The 21,933-nt window shown below is 47.6% G+C and overlaps 2 protein-coding genes across 2 annotated transcripts; both read left to right on the top strand.

Moving 5' to 3' along the window:
• Nucleotides 1–399: 399 nt before the first annotated feature.
• On the top strand, nucleotides 400–7,755 carry TRIM45 (tripartite motif containing 45; the record flags this gene model as incomplete). Its single annotated transcript, XM_079549089.1, has 6 exons — nucleotides 400–734; nucleotides 3,003–3,736; nucleotides 4,337–4,466; nucleotides 6,193–6,307; nucleotides 6,526–6,652; nucleotides 7,480–7,755. The coding sequence occupies 6 exons, from the start codon at nucleotides 400–402 to the stop codon at nucleotides 7,629–7,631; spliced, it is 1,593 nt and encodes a 530-aa protein (XP_079405215.1). The 3' UTR covers nucleotides 7,632–7,755.
• Nucleotides 7,756–13,658: 5,903 nt separating this feature from the next.
• Nucleotides 13,659–19,928, top strand: VTCN1 (V-set domain containing T cell activation inhibitor 1; the record flags this gene model as incomplete). Its single annotated transcript, XM_079543435.1, has 5 exons — nucleotides 13,659–13,690; nucleotides 14,717–14,781; nucleotides 16,174–16,521; nucleotides 17,901–18,179; nucleotides 19,807–19,928. 5 exons carry the CDS (start codon nucleotides 13,659–13,661, stop codon nucleotides 19,926–19,928), a joined length of 846 nt encoding a protein of 281 aa, XP_079399561.1.
• Between the last annotated feature and the right edge of the window lie 2,005 nt (nucleotides 19,929–21,933).

The raw sequence follows: 21,933 nt of genomic DNA, 5'->3' as shown, positions 1-21,933 counted from the left end.
GCTACAAAGCAAACCGAACAGGGATGGAGAAGGGTGTTCCTGTCTAGTTCTTGGAATGCTTTGCAGCCTATTACGTTTCTTGAAGATATTCACAGGGCACCAACATACCTATCCCTTGAATTGCCTACCACAGTTGGTAGGTGACATAGGGGTAAGAGCAAAATTACTATTATGAGCAATTGATGTAACTGAAACCAAAGCATCATTGAAGTTAATAATGAAAGTGGTCGCTGGAGGTCCTCGGAAGACGCCTTACGGTTGGGCCTGCCCCCTCTTTCACACAGAAAGACCGCGGATCGCCGTGAGACGCCCCCGCCCCCCAACCGCCATCGCCAGGAGCAACGAGGCGGCCCGCGCCAGCCGGCGGGCGAGACCCTTAGCGGCCGGGCGGGAGGCGGGATGGCCGCGTCGCGCTGCCCGGCGTGCGCCGAGCCCTGCGTGGAGCCGCGGCTCCTGCCCTGCCTGCACTCGCTGTGCGCGCCCTGCCTGCGGCGCCTGGGGACGCTGGGAGAGCCGGGCCGAGCCGCCGCCCTCAGCGTGCTGTGCCCGCTGTGCGACGCCGAAGTGGCGCTGCCGTCGGGCGGCTTCGGGCAGCTCATCCCGGACTACACGGCGCTGGGGCGCGGCGGGGCCGCCGGCGCGGCGGGATGCGACCTGTGCGCCGACGGAGCGGCTGCGAGGCGTTGCCAGACCTGCGGGGCGCGCCTCTGCCTCTTCTGCTGCCAGGCACACAGGTGAGGGCGGCGGGGCTGCCGGGAGCCGGCCGCGGCGCTGTAGCCTGCTTGGAGGTGGGCTGGGGAGGCTGCCCTCACAGGGAGCGGAGGGGCAGCGCTGAGCCTTACGGTTCAGCGACGGGGCCCGAGGGAACGGCGTGGAGCTGTGTCAGTGGAGGGGCAGCTGGGGGTTAGGGACAGGGTCTGCACCACAGGGCGCTGGGCATGGAACAGCCTGCCCAGGGCTGTGGCGGAAGGTTAAGATGCTGTGGGGTCATTTCACTCCAGAAACGTGAGTATGTACAAAGGCACTTTTAGGTGGAATGGCAGGCCTGACACTGACCTGACCTGACTGCTATGGTTGCCACCTCCCAATGCTCCCAACTGTTGTGCCCACGGATCCTGCGTTTACACTCTCAGCATGTGTGTGAGGCCAGGATCCTGCAGCAATAGTGCTATAGCTTTGCTGTGTGCAAGTCATTGTGGAGTTTAGTTCTGTTGGAATATAGTTTCTGTTGGAAACTAAAGAAAAGGCAGGAGAGAGATTTTCACCTCAAAGAGAGTTGTGTCACTTGAGCAAGAAGAAGAGGTGGGGTTCTGGTAATGTATGAGCAGAAGAGGAGGGCACTGCTGCAGAAGAGAAATGACCAGAAGCCTGAACAGCATTCTGAAGCAAAGAGGCAACAGGCAGGGTCAGGAAAACCTTCAGTAATGCTGTCCCAGGAAGTTACAGCCAGGGTTAATCAGCTTGGCCTACTCGCTCCATGTTTTCTGCCTTTTTCCGTTTAACAGCAAAGTCTTTCCACAGAAAGAATTGAGGCAAATTCCTCACCTCCCTTCCCCCTGCAGATATCAGTGCCTGTGAGGTGGCTCTGATTCTCAGTTACCTTTCCACAGGGCTGCAATTTTCAGCATGCCATTCTGATGAGCTAATGCCTTATAGCCCATGCAAGCTGCGGAAGAATAATGAACAGAGATGTTGAATAGCAGCCCGCCGCATTGACAGAAATAGCTGTGCAAGGTATAAAGCAGTGGGAGGACTGTCCCAATGACACACTTCTGGCCATATTTCTTGATATCATTTTTTCACTCCATTAGCATCTGGAGACTAACACTTGCTTTCTCTTGATGGCAGAGCAGAACCAGGGCCAAGAAAAGCAATTTTGAAATGATTTCCTGCTGCGCAAGAAAGATATCTAAGGATCTGACTGACACTGTTGCGCCTCTTGGAATAAGTGAGATAATCTTAGGTGAAGTCTGGGAAGTGTAAATGTGGAGGATGTAAGCAAATACTGCTAGAAAGCACTGAAAATGCGCTGTACCTGAGGGAAATTGCTGGGAAGCAAAAGGAATAGTGTAATGGGCCATGTCTTGCCATATGTCGAGATTGCCAGGACAACACTAGAGCTTCGTCCTCACAGACTTTTTCATTGTTTGTGGCTCAGAGTTCCCTCTGCAACTGCCAACAAACAGCTTATTTATCTACAGTCATCAGTCCAGAAGACAGAAAAGAGAGATGGCTTTCATTCCCAGTCAGTAACTGGCTACCAGTGTCCAAACTAACAGAAAATGGAAACATTCCAGTGGAACTATATGTCATGGTGGCTATCTGGTTAAAATACGCTTTGTGTCCAACCCCTCATATCCTCTTAGTGGCATCTAACCGAAAGGAAAAGGGGGTTGACTTTCAGAACAAACGTTTTACCACAGACTGTTGCCTATTCCCTGAATTAGATTTTCCCCTGGAGGGTCATTTAGAGCTTCTTTGCCTCTGCAGATCTAACACTGGTGAAAATCATTGGGTTGACACCACCTGTTTCTGTCTAAAAGTAACTGTCAGTGAGCAGTTCTGTTTGATACAGCTTCTGCCAGCTCTCACTTGGCAGTGCACGCCTTCCTCCTGCTGGCTTTGTCACAGTGGGCTCTGGAGGTGATTGCAACCATCCCGCTCCTGACAGGCTCCATGGAGGGGCTGCTGGCAGAAGCAGCCTGGCAGCCTGTTCCCTGGGGTGTGTGGCAGTGGTGGGGCACACAGTTCTTGCATCTGAAAATAGTGCTGACGGCATCTGGGGGGCCTGAGAGCAGCTTCTAATGAGGTCTTTACAGATGGTGTCCTCTTTTGTGTGGAGGCTTGTTCTCAAGAGATGCAAGTCCTTCGTGCAGTATGAATTTCAGGGGAGACAGGAGGGAGCAGTGCACTTTGACTTGCAGACTGGCATTTGTAAGCGTTCTTGGATGTTAGCATTTCATATCCAACGTGCATAAAGTTCTGTGGTTGCTCCCTTCTAGGAGACAGAAGAAGACTGCCTCCCATGTCGTGATGGAGCTGGAGAGCACCAGGGATTGCAGCCAGGCTGAGAAGCCTTTCTTCTGCCCTTCTCATCCCTCAGAGGAGCTGTGGCTGTTCTGCGAGCAGTGTGACCAGCCTGTATGCCAGGATTGCGTTGCACAAAGGCACCAGCAGCACCCCTATGACTTCACCAGCAATGCTGTGCACCGGCACAAGGACTTCCTGCAGAAGCTGCTGAGAAGCACCCAGCAGCGCATGAGCACGTTAGAAGATGTGCTGAGCCAGACTGATGGTGTGGGCAGTGCCATCCGTGCTCGTGCAGAGGCCGTGGCCGCGGAGATCAGTCTGTTTGCCAGAGGATATGTGAAAGCGATTGAAGAGCACCGGGACCGGCTGCTGAAGCAGCTGGAGGACCTGAAGGTGCAGAAGGAAAACCTGCTGCACTTGCAGAAGGCCCAGCTGCAGCAGCTCTTGCTGGACATGAGGACGGGCGTGGAGTTCACAGAGCGCTTGCTGACAAATGGCTCAGACCTGGGAATCCTCGTCACCAAAGGGGTGGTGGCAAGCCGGCTGGCAAAGCTGAACAGTACTGCTTACAGCACCCACCCCAGAGAGGATGACAGCATTCAGTTCTCTCCGCAGGAGAGGGCAGGGCAATGTCAAGGCTATGAGGTTTTTGGGGCCATTGTCTGCAAAGCTGTTGATCCAGCCAAATGTACCTTGCATGGGGAAGGTAACAGGGTGCCATACCACTGGTTACTCCCTGAAGTCACGTTTCCATTCTCTGTGTCTGGGTGGGATGCAGCTGAAGGCTGTATTGGCTTCTTGTCTTTACAGTTTCTGAGAATGCCCAGGGAATAACTGGCATAGGTGGTTTCATGGATGTTTGCTTTCTAAAGACTTGGGGCGGAGCCAGCAAACAGATAATGTTCAGACTAGCTCACAGTGCAGCCACCTCTGGCCTGCGCAGCACAGGTGGGCAGACCCAGGGCTCACTCAGTCCTTTCTGTGTCACAGTGCAAGTGCTGAGGTCTCTAGGGCTCTGCACTGTATGGTGGCGTGCCCCTTCCTGGGTGTGTGGGGCACCTTGAAGCCCATAGGGAGGACACCTGCTGGGCTCAGAAGTGTAGGCAGGTGGCCACCTGATTTGTGCAGACCTCTAGGAAGCAGACCTCTAGGTAGCGTATTTACATTTTCCTGTGGGTGGAGGGAGCCATATACCCTATCGGTGGAGTCCTTGGTGTGCTCTAGCAGGACTGAAATACTACCACATGGGTGGGAGATAGCAGTTGTGGTTGTTGGGTCCTTTCTTGACTTTTTCTCCACCTTCCAGATCTCTGCAGTGCCCATCAGAATGAGCTGACGGGCTTTACCCTACTCTGCAATGACACCATGGGAGAGCGGATGGGGAGAGGAGGAGAAGCTGTGATGGTCACCATCACCCACAAAGACAAGAAGGACTGGTGGGTATTTCACTAGACAACTCCCCAGTCGCTGAGTTTGCTTCTCTGTCCCCCTTAGCCCGACTCCCTCCTTGTTTGGACAGGTTTAAAGAAGTCCTTCAACATCTGAGTCACTATCTGAAGAAGTAAAGGCACAGTGGTTTTTCCCACCAGTGTAGCAGTGGTTTCTAGCAGTTGTATACAGTGTGGAGCTTGACATTGTTGGCTCGTGCTTGTATTGAATCTTTTAGAGGTCTGAGGCTTCTTAAAGGATTCAGCTTATAGTGAGTGTTGCATAGCGAGCTGTTGCTGCTTCCCACCCCTACCAGCAGCCACCTAGAGCTCCTGCTTTTGTTAAAACCTAATGAGCATACAACATTGCAATGCCAAGAAAGATCACTGTGAGCCATCAAGCCCTAGAACCTCTGGCAGCTGATGGAGGTGCCTAAAATTGTGTTCTAGAGAAAAAAGCATTGCTAATACTTCATCACACTTTCTCCTGTTGTTGCAAGTGTTGAGCACTCTTACATCCTTGGGGGTTTTCAGGTGCATACGCTGCAGCTGAGTCAAGATGCGAGCACAATTGTTGCAGGCTTTCTTCTTGGTGGGATGACCTGAAAAGAGACAGGATGCTAAACTTCTCTCATATGAGAAAGTATTGATGTGCTCATACAGAAACAGAGCTGGGTACACAGATGCTTGCCAGTGAAGGATCATCGTTCAAGAATATTGCTCCTTTGTACCTTCATTAGGTGTACAGATGGTACGAGGAGGTGTACATGTAAGGTTTAATGTGGCTTTTGCTTGGTAGGGTAGAGGTTGCTGTGGCCACATTAACTCAGTTTCCTGTTCATATGCCTAGGCAGTTTCTACATCTGTTGCTGAAAGCTGTCTGGCTTCAGGGTGAGGCACAGCAGCTGCTGAAGAGCCTGAAGTATCAGCACGCAGTTCATGGCAGGAAGTGATGCAGGCAGCCATATTTGATGTGATATAGTGGGGGATGGAGAATACAACCTATTAATCTGTGAGGCTATGAATGGCCATGTTGTGGGGCACAAGAGACTAAATAGTAAAGATTAGGAAGATTACCTCCCTCTTTAAAGAGCTGCCTGCTAATTTTTTTTGTGGAAGGCTCTTTCTGTGAAGTAGGCAATCAGCTCCCAAGTAACTGGATTATGGTTTTTCCTGTCACTGTCCACAAGTATTGTGACACCCATTGAGCTTCATTTTGGGAAGGGAAATTGGCCAGCAGGGACCTAGAGCTGATCAGAGTGTCACAGAAGAGTTGAGGTCAGTATATTTGGGGCAGTAGTTGAAGTGATTCAAACCTACCCTGTTTATGTCCTGTTTTCCTCATGGGCTCCTCTAAAAGTAAACTGTTCTACGAGACTATGTGTTTACCCCCTTTTGGAGAGCTCTTATCGGATGGGATGATCTGACCTGCAAGTGTTCTGTCAGTCATCTGCTCCTTCAGAGCTCTGGGTTACTTCAGATCCTTGCAGCACAGCTAGCTTTGTGCAACTTCCTCTGTATGGGTACTGCAGCTCCCTGTAGCAGGTGTGTGTGAAAGCTACTCAGTGCCTGAGCATTGCTTATGCATTCTGTCAGGCTCACTCAAGAACCACAGCTGCTGAACAGGGGTGAGGATGAGGACTTGACCAGAAACCTAGGGCCAAACAGCAGTTCACAGGTACAGCAATTTGCTGTCAATCACTGATTTCTTGGGCTTCTCTTTTTCTGTTCATAGTACAGTCAAACCAACAGTGTGTGATAATGGTGATGGGACCTACCATATTTCCTACAGCCCTGAGGAGCCAGGCTTGTATGCTGTCTGCGTCTATGTGAAAGGGCAGCATGTACAGGTAGCAGTTCTTGTTTGTTATGCATTGCTTCTTTACATACTTCTCCTTTCTAAGTATTTGCTTTAAATCTCTCTAAGAGTTGGTTCTATCACTTGGCAGTTAAGACATGTCTCAATGATCTGTGACTGACAGGATCACCCAGCTTCTTTTTAGAAATGCAGACGCAACGTTGGGTAGCATGCACTGCAGCAGCTTCTCTGCTTGCTTGTCCTCTGCAGGGCTCTCCATTCATTGTGATGGTGAAAAGCAAGTTCCGCAAGCACCAAGGCATGTTCCACTGCTGCACGTTTTGCTCCAGTGGAGGAAAGAAAGCTGCTCGCTGTGCCTGTGGAGGGACTATGCCAGGTGAGTGTGCAGCTTTCCCTGTGCTACTGCTATCAGAAGGGTTTGTTGCATTCTAATGCAATGCAGACTCACAATGTAGATAGGTGTGAATAATTCTAGCTCAGCTCCTCCCTTGCTTGTGCACCAGGACTGTGATAACTTATGCACGTACCTTCTGGTAGGAAGGGACTGCAGCTGTGAGAAACGCTGCAAGATGTGTTGAAGGTTTTTAAAGGACATTCCCTGTAAGAGACCTGAGTCAGCTCCGTGGGAGATGTGGCAGGGCAGCTTCATGATCATCTGTCAGCCCTTCTCAGTGAGGCTGAGCGTGACTGTTCTGCTGTAGTGCTGCCAACACGGCTGCGTTGGCACAGTGTGCAATGTTTGTTGGAGAAGTCTCATTCCTTGTTTAGGATGAGAGCTCAATTGCCGTATTTGTTTAATCCCAACCAGCTTCCTTGACCTTGGCCTGCATGTTTCATTGTGCATCCTGCATGTTTTTATTACACAATTTATTACACAGCCTCTTCTCTGTTGTTTTTTTTTTTTTGTGCTTGCTCTGTATCCAGCTCTGGCCATAGCAGCTGGCAGGAGGTTCTGAAGGCCCATGTCTTGTATTACTTGGCAGGGAAGAAGACAGAAGTCTTCAGCTTTCCCCAGTGATTGGAAGGGGGAAATCCCTCATGGTTGTTCCCTTTTCTTTATGGGACTCTGTCAATTTTGGTTTTAAATACACGTGTGCTTTCCTTTCTTAGACAAATCCTGGAGCTGAAGCACCCTCTGAAAGCCACTGGTGCTGGGATTTTCTGGCCTTTTAGTTCAAGTTGACAGTGCCTCTTCTCTTGCAGGTGGGTACCAAGGTTGTGGCCATGGACACAAAGGTCACCCTGGATGTCCCCATTGGTCATGCTGTGGACAAGTCAAAATGAGCTCGGAATGTCTGAGTGCGTTGCCCAGCGACAGATCACAGAGGAGTTTGCTCAGGACAGTGGAACTCTGAGCAGCCAGTTGAGCCTCCCTGAGTTCAGGGCCCTCCTACTGGCTGCTGAATGAGCACGTCGCAAGGATCCCCACAGCTACTGAAGAGCCATGTTGCCAGAAAACAACACGGTGATGGGTATGAACTGAGAAAGGAGGGTGAGGGAAAATAAAACTGTGCCTTATATTCTACCTGGGGTGTGTATGCAAGATTGTTTTGTGCCTAAACAAGAGCAAATTCCAGGAATTGTACCAGTGCCTGCACTTTTGACAACTCAAGAGCTGTGGGTTCATGCTCTGAGAGGAAACTTGGAGCTACCTCATAAGAGGGTCAATATGTGCCTCATTCTGCATGACAGACAGTCTGCTGTCCTTCTCAAAGTGGCCAAAGCTGCTTGTTGGGGCACATTCCAGAAAGTTTGTGTTCATGCTTTGGAGAGGTCTGGCAGCCTCAGAATGGCTTCTGCCTTTACCTCAGGTACCCAGCTGGATTTTGGCACTGTGTGTGTGCTCATAGTACAGTTCACTTCCCTGGAAGCCACTGTTCTGTTTGCAGCTCTCCTATTTTTTCCAGGTGAGCTGGAGTCTCATTACACTCTCCCCACAAAGTAGGAGGAAGGCAGGTTAGTAGTTTCACTGAAAGAAATTTGAAGAAAACCCATGGCAGTGATGGGAACAGGAACTACAATGGCACCTTTTGTCCACAGAGATAGTGTGGGGCACAGCGTTGCTGGGGGTGATACGGGATCCAGGAAAGCACTCAGCTCAGTCAGTATGACTATCTGTAGGAGCCATAGGTACAAGATTGCAGTTATCTGTCCCAAACAGGAAGAGCAGCATGCATTTGAAGCAGAACTTCTGGATTTGTCTTTCATGGCCCTGGCAATGCTCTCTCTCTAGAATGGGAGCTTGTTCTAACTTCTGCATGGAAGGGAGGGCTTATTCTCCTGGATTTGTATGATTGCTGCCAACCCATGGTTGGGAAAGTAACATCTGTGATAGGAAGAAGAGGCACTTAGTGCCTGCTACTTGCCTGGGTGAAGCAGATCCTGCATGTACCTTCTGGAACAAAACAAGTTCATGGCATTGATGCTGGGAATGCTACTGCCCTGGAGGTAACCTCAGTCACAGCTATCTCTTTCTAGGGGCTTGTAATGCTGCCTGGGGAGCTGGGGTGGGGACAAAGGTCTGACTGTTGGTCATTCTGTGAGAGGAATGCTGCTCTACTGTCAACATGAGGACTGGTTCTTGATTTCTGATGAATAGTAGCTAGGTTGTAAATAGTAGAAATCTGCACTGTTTGTTTGCTTAGACCTAGAAGACTGATGTATTGTTCTTTAATCTTACAAAGCCAGTTTTGGAACCTCTTCCTCCAGGCAAAGGAGGCAGATACTCTTATGCAAATGGTGTTTATAACTTTCCATTAATCATCCAGAAAGGGCTGTCAAACATGGGAAGGTTAGGCAGTTTAAATCTCCAAGTTAGGCAGTTTAAGTCTCCAAATTGCTGACTCTGAAAATACAAAGTGAAAGTTTAACTTGAAGTAACCTTTAATGGAACAAAGTGTAACCCATTCTCGTCCTTGCTCCGTGCTCAGTACCAGAAGGCAACATGAAAAGAAATGTCTCATCTTTCTGGTTTTTTGCCTTCCCACTCTTACATGTGTATTTTTTTATTGGAACTTCCATGCAGAGTTACAGAGGGAACACATAAGCACAGGACTGTCCTCTAAGCACATAATTCCAGTCTAAAAACCATCATAGTTCTCTCAGACAAAGGAATGTGTTTTCATGTTAGGCCATCCTTACACACCCAGTCACTGACATTTTCCAAGAAACTGTGAGAATGATACTTGTGAAACGAAAATTTCAGAGAACTGCAAGTCAGCTTTGTCTGAGCTGTACATTTAAAAGGGGGAGAGAAGTGTTTGCACAGCATGGGCTGCTAAACCTGCCAGGGCCAGGTCCTTGTTACGATCTTTTTGTAGATTTGAAGGTTCAGTCAGTCTCATGGACTGACCACCTCGCTGCGCTTTGGCAAAGAAAGTTGTGTGTCATGGTAGCCTGAAGAATTTTACATTTAAGGACTTTAGCCCCTCTGTAGAGTTAGATGCAATTGTCCTCCATTACTTGCAAGCAGTTTGCCTTCAGTATTCCTTACTCAAAATGTTTTGCCAATTGAGTATCACGCTTACCTGCAGGAGTCTTGCACAGGTCCCCGATAGCCCAAGAATGGTTTCAACTCTTATGTTGGTGATCAGTCTTGGGCAGTTGGTAGATTAGGATGTAGTGATATCCTGCTGGCTTGCACGATGTCATTTCAGACCAGCTGGTCCTTCTGTTTATGAAGACATTTTCAAGACAGACGTACGCACAGTGCTGCAACAGTAAAGATACGTGTTTTTCTCAGGACAAATTTTCTTGCTGATAAAAAATAAAAATAGAAAATGATGAGGATGGGATTTGAGAGGCAAGAGGAGGACTTAATCCCCAGATTGGGAAAACAGGAAAATGTGAAAAAGCTGGAAGGAAAAATGCAGCAAGAACAAGGGACTGGAAGACCTGGAACAGTCCCCTCAGCATGGAAGACTCTAGAGAGGGTGTATCTAGGGCAGGGTATCGTAGGGCATCTCTCCTTTCTCAGAGGAGGCAAAGCACACCAGTGACACAACTGTGCTTGCACCTCCATGCACGAGTGTCTGGCTTGTCCCCAGAAGACTGCAGAAATACAGAAGCTGGTTCAGCAGGCTTCTTGGCTTTTCCAAGGCAGAAGGTAGTCCACAGGAGTGCACTGACCACGTGGAGTTCCACATTAAGGCAGACCTTGGCAGGAGCACACAGGTCGTGTAGGTGGATTTGCCAGCTTCTAGCTCAACGTGGCTCATCACCACATTTTGAAATATGAGAGCTTGTTCTGACTGGTGCTGCTTCCTTCTTCCCTTCAAGGTCAGGTGAGGCCAAGCACAGGTAGAACTGATAAGGCAGCATCACACTCTCCTCCCAGCCTTCAGGGTGGGTCTGCTGGTGCTCCCATTTGCAATGCTTCTCAAGCACCTCAGTGCTATCATTACTCATGTTAGGAGCGGAAGGCTGGAAAGATCTCCAGCATTTCATCTTCTTTTTCAGCCTGCTGTGCCTTCACCTTCAGTGTTTCATCAAACTTGGCTTGTCAGTATGCCACTCCATCTTCTCCCAGTTCCTCTCCTTCACAGATACCTCCTCCAGTTTTCCAATGACATTGAAATAAGACATGAACTTGTTGTAAGAGAACTGTTCTGAAAAAATTACTGCTTCTGAGGAAAGAAAGGTGTTGTACCATGAAGGGCAGTGACTGGCCTGGTACTTGTACATGTGCCTCCCACAGGCCACTTCTTGAGCCCTGCTGTTTTTTTTCTTTTTTCCTAACTTTCAGTCCTTCCTGGTCCCACTGTTCCCTTGTGCAGGCAAGAGGCAGCATGTGATGTGGCCAGCTCTGGGACACTGGCTGGTGGGCCCAGCAAAACTACTGCCTGCTGTGGCCTTCCCTCAGCCAAGAGCTCATGTCTGCCTTCTCCAGGTGTTCACCAGCTTCCAGATCAGGTGGGACCAGATCCTGCTGTCATATCTGGTCAGATATTGCTAATAAATCCAGTAAGATCTAAGAAGACTCTGTGGCCACGTACTCTGGATATTATTTTTCCTGGCAAATATCCCAAATACCTCATTTTTTTTACAGGATAAACGTGGTAAGGGTTAGTCTCTGGCATGAGTTGCTCACTAGTTAATGTGATTTTACCCTGGGTGAATGGTCTTGCCCTTGTCCTACCAGTGCAGTCTGTCCTTGAGATGCAGACCTGGTTTTTCCAAGTGGAAGTAACCCAACCATCAACCCAGAGTGAACTAATGCTGAAAGGAGATGCCCAGTTCGCACAGTGCACCAAAGGCAGCTGTAAATCAGGTCCCAGAGAGGGCAGCTGGATGTTTCTCAGAAGTCCCTTTCCCACCAGATCACTGTGTCCCAGAACTATTCTTTGCTTCTAGTAATGCTGTACTAGTTCATGGTAAGTTGAGTAATCAGTAGAATGCTGCAAAATAAATCAAATCTCTTCAGATTAAAGACTTATTCCAGGCTAAAGGAGAGGGGAAGTAAAAGCTGTATGAAATCTGCATTCTAAGTTTAAACTATTGCAAAAATCACAGAGTGGCAGTGATTATCAAGTGAAATATTGCCTCTCCTCGGTTTTATTTGAGGCGGTAGGGTGATGGATGAGCTGTCAGTAGCAGCTGGAATTGGAGCATTGGAAGTAGGCCCTGCCCACATCTCTGCCTTGCTGAAGGTGTTCAGGCATCTCCTCTACCTGTACAGCAATTACCTTAGCAGTTAAGCACTCCTACTGAAGCAACACATCAAGAACTGAAACCCAAAAATCCTACAGCAAACAAACGCACCATTGAAAGGAGAAGGTCCCAGCCTGGCTCCTCTGTCCTGCAGTCCTATCCCAACACTAGTAACACTGCATGTGGCACTCCTCTGACCTTATGGACAGCTAATTCAGCCTCCTAACCCAGCAGGAAACCATCTGCTTTCTAATTTTCCTTTGCTTCTTACTGGGTCATTAGGCATAGTGCAGATTCAGATATACACTCTCATCAGTGCAAGGCAGTAAGACATAGGAGGAGGTTCCACACAAGCTGAGGCATGTAACCAGCCTGGTGTGAGGAGGTTGGAAGTGGTGAGTTCTGGGTGCTAAATGACTTGGAATACTTGGTTGACTTCAATGCATGTGTATACAAGAGTCACAGCCTCTTACAGCTTTCTCGTTGTCTAGAAAGTCTGCTACCTGTCATGCACTATGCCTGGATACATTCAGTCCTTGTAGCTGTTAATGTTAAAAAGTTGAATTGTGATCCAAAAGATTGAGCACACACACATTTGACATCTTGCACGTACACCATTAGGTGGTTACTGTGCTCCTGAACATCACTCAGTCTTTGCTGCTGGTTTGGTCACTGATGAGTTTTGATTATATGCTGGGTCTTCATTTAGGCCTCTGGTTGTTGCAGAGAAAGAAATTTGCTTTGTTTGTTAGGCTGGTCACTGTGCTGGACTGTTGACAGCTCCTCCAGACATCATCTTTGCATGGAAAAACTGTTAGCTCCCAGTAACCATCCAAACATACTGGAGGTATCTAAGAACTGTGAAAAATCCCCTTTTCACCATCTTCCCTGGAACACCATCCATATGTAAATGACAGGATATTCAGGTTTCCTTTTGGGAAACCCAGCAGTGGTGCAAGCTGCCTTCCCTTCTCCAGTCTTTCACAATCTCTGCCCTTCTCAACCTCTTCATCCCCAAGAGCTACTCAGTCCAACCCCAGCCATGAGTGAGACCAAGCGTGGAGGGAAAGACTTGGAAGGTCTGGTCCACTTTCTTTCTTCTACATGCTCTCATGTCCACAGCTCTCAGAGCAGCAGGAGCTGGGCTCAGGAAAGAGTAATTTTGTCTGAAAGAATCTAGCAGAAGAAAATAGCAGTTAGAAAAGTGACCATCACCAAACCTGAGCAGCTATTCTGAGCTCAGAGGAGCCTCTTAGCACAGTACAGAGAAACAGAAGGTGTACACTGCAAACGGAGCCAGGAGGAGGACCTGTCTACTCAGTGACAACAGCATAATTGGAGATTTTAAGCTGGGAGACCAGAGGTAGTCCTGAATACAGTGACAGGTCCCCTGTGGGTCTGCATGGGAGACTCCTGCAGATTGCAGGAACAGCCAGCTACCGAACCATAAGCTGGACTATTTTTCAGTTTAAATCAAATTAAATGCTTCTTAAATGGATGGTTTAAGAATTCTCTCCCGTCCCCCTAGTGACTGGCCTGGTGGGGGGAGCCAAGATACTGTTTCCTCATTCCTGGGAGTTCACTGCTTGGACTCACCACTCCTTAGCTGGGTTCATTTATTTAAGCAGGACAGCCTGGGAGAATGCATCGTGTGAAAGACAGGGGCTGTGCTGCACACTGCATGCAACCTTCGGGCAGTTGGTCTTTGGCTCGTCTTTGTAAGTGCGGTGACCATGGCATCCCAAGGCCAGGTGATGTTCTGGAGGTACAGTATAATCTGTGTCTGCTTTGGGAGTGAGAGGAGGGAGGGAGCTGCTTCTTCCAATCTGCTTGACTGTATCACACTGCTGCCAGGAGCTTTCTAGAGAGGAGTTCTTTGCAGCTTGACCCTATACTGCATTCACTGAGGCTACTTAAATACCAGAATAGCTTCTTTTTTACTGTCAGTAAGGCAGTGCATCTGTTGGACTCCCTCCTGCAGGTCATCAATTGCACCCAGAATGCAGACAGACGTCCCAGAATCTGCATGGGTGGAATAAACACCATCTCGATGTGAATGCTGCTGCAGACCAGGGCAGTGATGGCTTGAGGAAGGCTCTTTGTGCCTGCTCTGGTAGGTTAGGGTATCCTAGGCTTGAGGAAGGTTCCATGTCCCTGTTGTTGAGTCACCAACAAGCTGCATCTCTTCATCTCATGTATGAGCTTTTCCAAGCTGGATGAAGGCAGAGGTTCCACTGAGGTGCGTGAGACACTTGCACTTGGATTTATTCTGTAGGAAAGGTTTCAGCTGCTCAGAGCGTGTCCCATGCAAGCTGAGCAGCAGCTGGGAGCGGGATGGTCTGTGCACAAGCCATGCTCCATCTTTTTCACATCCCCTTGGTTTGGGCAGCTTGCAAAGCGGATATCAACGTGCTGCTCATGCATGGCTTGGGGTGTGGGGTCTCAGTGCTCTCTGCTCACCTCTCTGGGGAACTGTTCCCTCATCAGTGAGGACGATCCGATTTGGTAGGGAAGGGCTGTACTCATGAACCAGAGGCTGCAGTCAGGAGAACTCTGCTCCGGGGGAAGAACCTGGGGCTCCTCTCCTTCCACCACATGATCCACTACCTTTGACGAAGAGCAATCACAGCAACTCTTGTCGCTACCACAGTCCTGCACCTCACCAGAACACCTCACTTCTAGTCTGTCACTTTCCTGCCTCCACCTCTTTCCTACCAGCAGCTCTGCAGACATACGCCAGGTGTAAGGGAGGTAGGTTGCATGGTAACGGTGTTCTTTTTTCCCCGAATAGCATGACCACAGTCATTATCATCCTAGCTGCCGTGATTGCCTTGATCATCGGGTTTGGTATCTCAGGTATGTGACCACTTGCATTCCTTGCTGGTGCCAGGGGCTGACACAATCCTGCCCTGGCATCCGTAGCCTCCATCCTGAGGTGTGATCCTGTGTGGAAGGGCCATCCACCAGCTTTTAGTTAAGGCTTCATTTTAATGTAATGTAATGATTGCAAGATGGCTGAGTGAAAGTTGCACAGGTGACTTCCGTTCTGACATTTGTCAGCAAAGCTCTGTGGCATTAAACCACAGCCTGGCTGTTGCATAGCTCTTAAAGTACAGAAAAAGGGGGGAAAAAAACCACTGGGCTTGTTTAGCTTGGAGAAGAGAAGGCTCCAGGGGATCTCATTGTGGCCTTCCAGTACTTGAAGGGAGCGTATGAGCAGGAGGGAGAACGGCTGTTTACAAGGGTAGATAGTGACAGGACGAGGGGAATGGTTTTAAATTGAGACAGAGGAGGTTTAGGTTAGATATTAGGAGGAGGTTTTTCACACAGAAGGTGGTGACACACTGAACAGGCTGCCCAAGGAGGCTGTGGATGCCCCATCCCTGGAGGCATTCAAGGCCAGGCTGGATGTGGCTCTGGGCAGCCTGGGCTGGTGGTTGGTGACCCTGCATATAGCAGGGGGGTTGAAACTAGATGATCATTGTGGTACTTTTCAACCCAGGCCATTCTGTGATTCTATGATTTAAGAAGCCACCTACAAGGCGTTGCCAGCTACACTTGAGATCAGCCTTGCCTGTGAGGCAATGGTGGAGCTCCCAGAGCATGGACACTGGTCGATGCTGCAAGAGACATGAGTTGTCATGGTGTCAACTCTAGGGCTCTGCTTCCCTATCATGGCAGCAAGTATGCAAGACAGATCCTTTCTGAGAGGTGTCTCAGGACTTTTTTTTCAGGACTGGTGATTTCTCAAAATTCAGCCATTTTTTTCCCCTCATTGAGGCTCTGTACTGTGCTCTTTGGAGACTGTGAGCTCCCGTGTGGAATAAATAACACAGAGATTTACACACACAGGATTTCCAAGAAGATTTGTCATAGGCATGAATGAGCTTGGCTGATCAGGCTGAATTCCAGTTGACCCAGTAAGTGAATTCTTGACCTCTGCTTTCACAGCAGAATTAAAGGGACTTTGTTTTGTTTTGTTTTGTTGTTTTAATCTTGGGTTCTGGCAACTGAAACATTTACTTTTTTATGCTGCTGAAGAAAGGGGTGGAAAAGTGTGGAGCAGCCTGTGCTGATGGGGGTTTGACACTGTGTTAGCAGGAATTGTCCCAGGACCCAGAGCCCCAAAGGCAAACATGCAGAAAATCCCAAAGACCCCATTCTCCTTCTCACAGATGGGAAGTGTCTTCAAATCTGGGACTGGCCTGATCTCTCTGCACTTCATGCCACCGTGCTTTCTCCTTGCAGGGAAGCGCTCTATCAACGTTACCACCTTGACGTCACCTGGGAACATTGGCCAGAGTGGCCTCCTGGGCTGCACCTTTGAGCCTGACATCTGGATGGGCAGCATAGTGATTCGGTGGGCAAAAGTTGGAGTGGCCGGATTGGTTCATGAGTTCAGAGGAGGGAAGGACCACCTGCAAGAACAAGACGTGGTGTTTCAAGGCCGCACGGCCATTTTTGCAGACCAGGTGATGGGTGGAAATGCTTCCCTGGAGCTGAGAGAGGTGCAGCTATCTGATGCTGGTACCTACAGGTGCTCCATCACCACATCCCGAGGGAGTGGAGCGGCAGTGCTGCGGTACCGGACGGGAGGTGAGGAAATGCTGTCTGGGGATACGGAAAAGAAACCCGCGCTGTGAAACATAGGATGATGTGGCCAGGTCTGGCCTCTAGAACAGGTCGCCTGCAGGAAAAGCCACCTGGATGTTGTCCTGGGCACCTTACTCTTCCTGCTTGAGCAGGAGTTGGGCAAGGCGGACCCATCTGGCAGTCACCATGGGGCTCTTCACACCTGAGTAGGACAGTCTGATGGTGGTTGTGAGGATCTTTTCCCCGAGATGCTGTTTCAGTGAAACCAGACTTGGTGAAGGAATTACACGTGTTCAGAAGGGGGCAAAGCCCAGCGTCAGTGGCTGAGCTGGAAACTTCTTGTGAAGTCTGAAATGTTATTTTTGTGAAAGGCCAAACTGGACTGTGTGAGTGTGCTGTTTCCTTTATTCCACAGCATGGCAGAAGGTGAAAGCTGACACAATTTTTTCCCACCTCTATAAGGTCCTGAAGGACATAAAGTGCTGCTTGGCTCTGCCAAGGCTTTTGATCATGCTCCAAGCTGAATATCCAGAGCTGGAAAAATTAATATGCACAAGAGGATAAGAAGTGGGTTTTTTTGGCTTTCCAGAGATGTTGATGGCCTTATCCTCTCTTTCCATATCCTTGCTCCAGAGAAAGGAGATTTCTATTTTAATACTTCTTTGCATTTTGTGTTTCTTACATTTCCCACATGCAGTTTACTAGCTAATCATCTGTCTATGAAGAACCCCTATTTTTAGAATGGGTGTTGCTGAATGATCTCAGAAAGATCCAGATTTTATGCCTGTTAAAGATAAAAGGGTTTTTTTTTTTTCTTTCTCTCATACCTTAAGGCATATCTCCAGCCAGAACTGCTGCATAGTCAAAATTCTAGTACATTCACAATCTTTAACCTGTTTTTATAATTTATACCCCTTTAAAACGCAATTATCAAAGCAACAAACAACCTATCTCGTAGTTACCTGAAGCATTACATATTTGCTAGATTTAACCATTTAACCTCCTGGGCTGTGTGTCCAGGACCAAGCTCAAATGTAACTAGCAGAATTACTTAAAAACACTAAAGCTGTGCCACAACCTCAGCAGATTTTGTCAAACTGGAGTGCCTTGTCACAAGGAGACTTTGCTCTTCTACAGACATCCCTGTTGAGGGACATGGTTTAGTGGGAGCTATTGGTGATAGGTGAACGGTTGGACTGGATGATCTTTTAGGTCTTTTCCAACCTTGGTGATTCTATGATTCTAAGACTGCCTGAGCCCGTGTTTTTTGGCCACATGCAGCACTGAGATGTGAGATGTGAGGAACGACTGGGACTGGCAAGCAAGTAGGGCCCGGTTCTCAGATGTTTACCTTTCTGATTCTCCTTGCTTCCCTCCCCAAGCCTTCAGCACCCCCAGGGTCCACATGCAGACCAGTAGCAGCGGGGACACATTGGACTGCAAAGCGCCGCGCTGGTTCCCTCAGCCCACTGTGCACTGGACGGCATACAGCAACACTGGGAAGTGCCTGCCTCATGCTGCCAACACCAGCTATGAGCTGAACTCTGAGAACATCACTGTGAAAGTGGTTTCCTTTCTGCGCAACATTACAGCCAACGCCACGTACACCTGTGTGATTGAAAACAGCATTGCCAAGGCTACAGGGAACATCAAAGTGACAGGTAGAGATCAACAGCACCCAGAGACCACGGGCACAGTTCAGTCAGTGTGTGGTGTGCGATGGGGGGGATCCTGCAGCACTGCCTCCTCTGTACTGATGAGCGATTTTGGGAAAGGAGGAGAAGGCAGGGACCACTGCTTGCTTTCCTCTGCTGGATTCAAAATAGCAGAGCATTATTTAGCATATTTGGTAGATGAGGTCCCGTGTGTGCTCAGCGCAGAGCAGAGGAGCTGAGCACACACTGAAAACACTGAAACCTCAAAACAAATCCTCCAACTTTTGACTCTTTCTTCAGCCACTTCAGCTTAGATAATTGCATTTGTAACAAACCAGCTGACCTTTAGCTGTTCCTGGTATCAGTGTCTCTGACTCCAGCCCTTTATTTAGAAGTACTTATTCACAGCGTAGCAAACTTTCAAACAAACCTCAGCTGGAATGTGTGGTGTTCTATCCTTTTCTCTCCTATCTGAAGCACTAATAGTAACACAATCTGTGGTTTGGCAACAGAATTACAGCCTTCAAACTAGTTTGGGAACGTGTACACAACGCTAGTATCACCATAACACCAGGTTTTCCTTTTTCCTGGTGTTGGATTCATTCATTAGTTCAGTTCCTACAAAATGAATAAATAAACAAATACATAAATTATACATATCAGTGCTTCTCTAGAAACAGAGTTAGGCTTCACAATCCTATCCAATTAAGTTAACGACCAACTACTGCCACCTCCGTGTGTACATTAAAAGAAGGGTCTTAATATATTAGGAATAGCTGTGTTTAAATTTAAAGCAGTGTTTGTACAGAACAGAATCTGATTACTGAAGCTGCATGCAATACTTGAGAGCCTAAAGCATAGTTTGAAAAGAAATGTAGCAGGATTTAAGAGTTCAGTTGTCATCCATACCATCCTAAATCTAGAGTCTATTATTTTAGGACAAACTTGTGTTAGCAACACTTGACGCAGCATGAAGAGTTGTAGTACCACTCAGATTGACAGATGCTTAACTACTGGCAATCTTCTATTGCACATAAGACTAAAACCATATATGTATATTTCCAAGCTGGGTATGCAGGCTTTGTGCTTGTATTTTCAGTTAGATGTCTCAATTATTCTGAAGAGGAGCACTGTGCAGAAGGGAACTCATTGGATACTTGACTTCAGCTCTGATATGTCTAATAGAGGTCACAGAATTCTTTTTTTGTTTTTTCATTGATTTATTTTCTCAATCATCCCTATCTCCCCTAATTCAGAAACCATTCAGCATCTTGCTCCTGTAAAACTAGTATACACAATCAGTTTTCAGAATCATTGAACTGTACAGAACATCCCCAGGTGGAAGGGACCCATGAGGATCACTGAGTCCAACGTCTGGCTCTACCCACAACCACCCAAAACTCAAACCCTTTGTCTGAGAGCGCTGTCCAAACACTCCTTGAACTTGGTTATTATTTTGTGTTCTACATGGAAAGGGTCATGGCTCTTCTGCAGTGAGGGCTTCATTACAGTGTGGTCCAGCAAGAGGTATCAGCATTCAGAAAAGCTAAGAGCAATAGGTCTACCCACTGATTTTGCTTTTTTGCCATGTTCTGCAATCTGGTAGCCTCCTCTCACTACTCATCCGCTGCAGATTTCAACATTACAACAGAGACCAGCTTACACGTGGTGAACCTGAACACGGAGTCAGTGTCTTCCTCCCTTCCAGCCTGTCACTGGATGCTCCTGCTTCCCATGTGTCTGCTGTCAATATAGAACATCTGCAAATGCTGTAGGACGAGGAGGTAAGCTTCAAAAGAGAAACGGATAAGCATACACCTTATGTACACATTAGAGGCTATGAGTCTCTAATACAGTTCACTTCTGCTAGGCCACGTTCACGTCTTCTTCTACCCCCTGAGAAGTAGCACAAGCCGTGCTTGCACTCCCTTTACTCAGATAATCCTACTGCACTGTGTGGTACCTACAGTAAATGCTACCTACTGGGGACACCCTGAACAGGGCTATAAGGAGCTGCCAGCCTGAGCAATCCCACCTAGACTGAGGAGCACTGGGGCCATCACAAAGCATAGGTCAACTGCCTGCAGGATTCATCAATTGTGGGTGTGGGGCTCGAGAGGTAAACTGATGATGGAGAGCTACCAAAATCAATCAGTCAATCAGCTAAATTGAACACCTCTGTCTCTCCATGCAGAACAGTCACTGCAGATACAGACAGATGGCAGGGCATACTTTGTGCTCTCCTCCACCTTGAGCTGAGAGTCAGGCAGTGCCACAAAATGAAGCCAATTGTTCCTTTGTATTTCTTATCCCTGCCAACAACAGGATATTTTGATTTCAGAAAGAGATTAATTGTGGCAGCACAGATGACTAAATAATGAGGAGGAAAAGAGGGAGATCAGTGCTATTGGAAAGTTCCAGTTCAGAATTAAACCCAGTTTTTCAAGTTTCAACTACATAGGGAAAATCTGCCTTATTGTTTTTAAATAGGTCTCTTATCTGGCACTTCCTATCTACCGCTGTAGCATTGTCTATAACTATGCTAACCTATTTCACAGGATACTTTCAGTAGTACTTTCTAATTCAACTTTGATCTGTTCATCTTAGGTCAACATTTCTTTAGGATGAGAAAATTTTCTTTTTTTTTTTCTCCTTGGGAAGACAGGCAAGCTTCAGCAAAACCTTTACCTTTTCTGAGAAAGCACCTACTGGAAAAAAAAGGCCACTGTGGCAAAACTCAAAGATCTTTCCTTTCTTCTTTTTGTGACCTCCCTTAGGATGGAGTCTCAGAACTTTATTGAGCAGCAGCATTTGTCAGGTCTTGGGAACTCATGCTTTGGTCTAGAAGAGGCAAGCAGACTGAAGATACTTTCCACACGCTCAGTAAAACCATCACCTGAAAATTAATATAGGCTCAAACTAAGGGGGAAGGGGAAAAGACAGAAGGAAAGAATGAGCAAACAAAACCCCAAATTCTATTTGAGGAGCTGCTCAAATAGGTACTACGCACTGAGTAAGGTGGGGAAGTAATTCTGGGTTGAATTTATTAACCTATACAAGTACAGAATGCTCAGTTATTGCTGCAAGCAGATGGAAATGGAGTATCTTTAAATGGCATTGTGCCAGCAAGGCTGCTATGCCACTACAGATAAAGGCACATAGCATTATATTTTCCCCAACTTACTAATCAGCAGCAGATGGACAAGCCTGGAATGTACTGTCAACTCATATCATAGCTCTCTGCATTCCTCATTACCAGCCCCAAATAATGTTCAGGCTGCAATAATGTTTAAGCTGCAAAACAATGCTTGCATAGTACTGTTAGTGTCATAATTTAGTCTCCAAACAGTAACTTGTTTATTTCTTTTTTCTTCTTTGAGGAAGGAAGTGCTTTAAAAACATTTTAGTCATTCCAAACATGTTAAGGAGAATTTCCCCTAAGGAAACTACACACTTTTCCATGAAGACAGTGAATGAACTGCAAAATGCTGGTCTCTGGCTCATAAATTAATCTACATCCTGACTCAGTTCCCCATATAGCAAGTAAAATGGTATTAAAATAGATATTGTTATTTAAACTGCAATGTGATAGCCTTATTTACTAGATACTGCCACATAAAAAACACATTATATGCCCTAGGCCCAGAGCAATAGCTACCACGTAGGAGATAAATGAACATTTCTTCCTTGAAGCATAGCCCGCAATGGCTGGTGGCAATGGTCCAGTTCAAGAATTCCACTAGTCAAGGCAGCTTCTTGG

This window comes from Tetrao urogallus, assembly GCF_951394365.1.
Source record: "Tetrao urogallus genome assembly, chromosome: 1".
Classification (NCBI taxonomy): domain Eukaryota; kingdom Metazoa; phylum Chordata; class Aves; order Galliformes; family Phasianidae; genus Tetrao; species Tetrao urogallus.
This window is presented reverse-complemented; position numbering and strand designations above follow the sequence as displayed.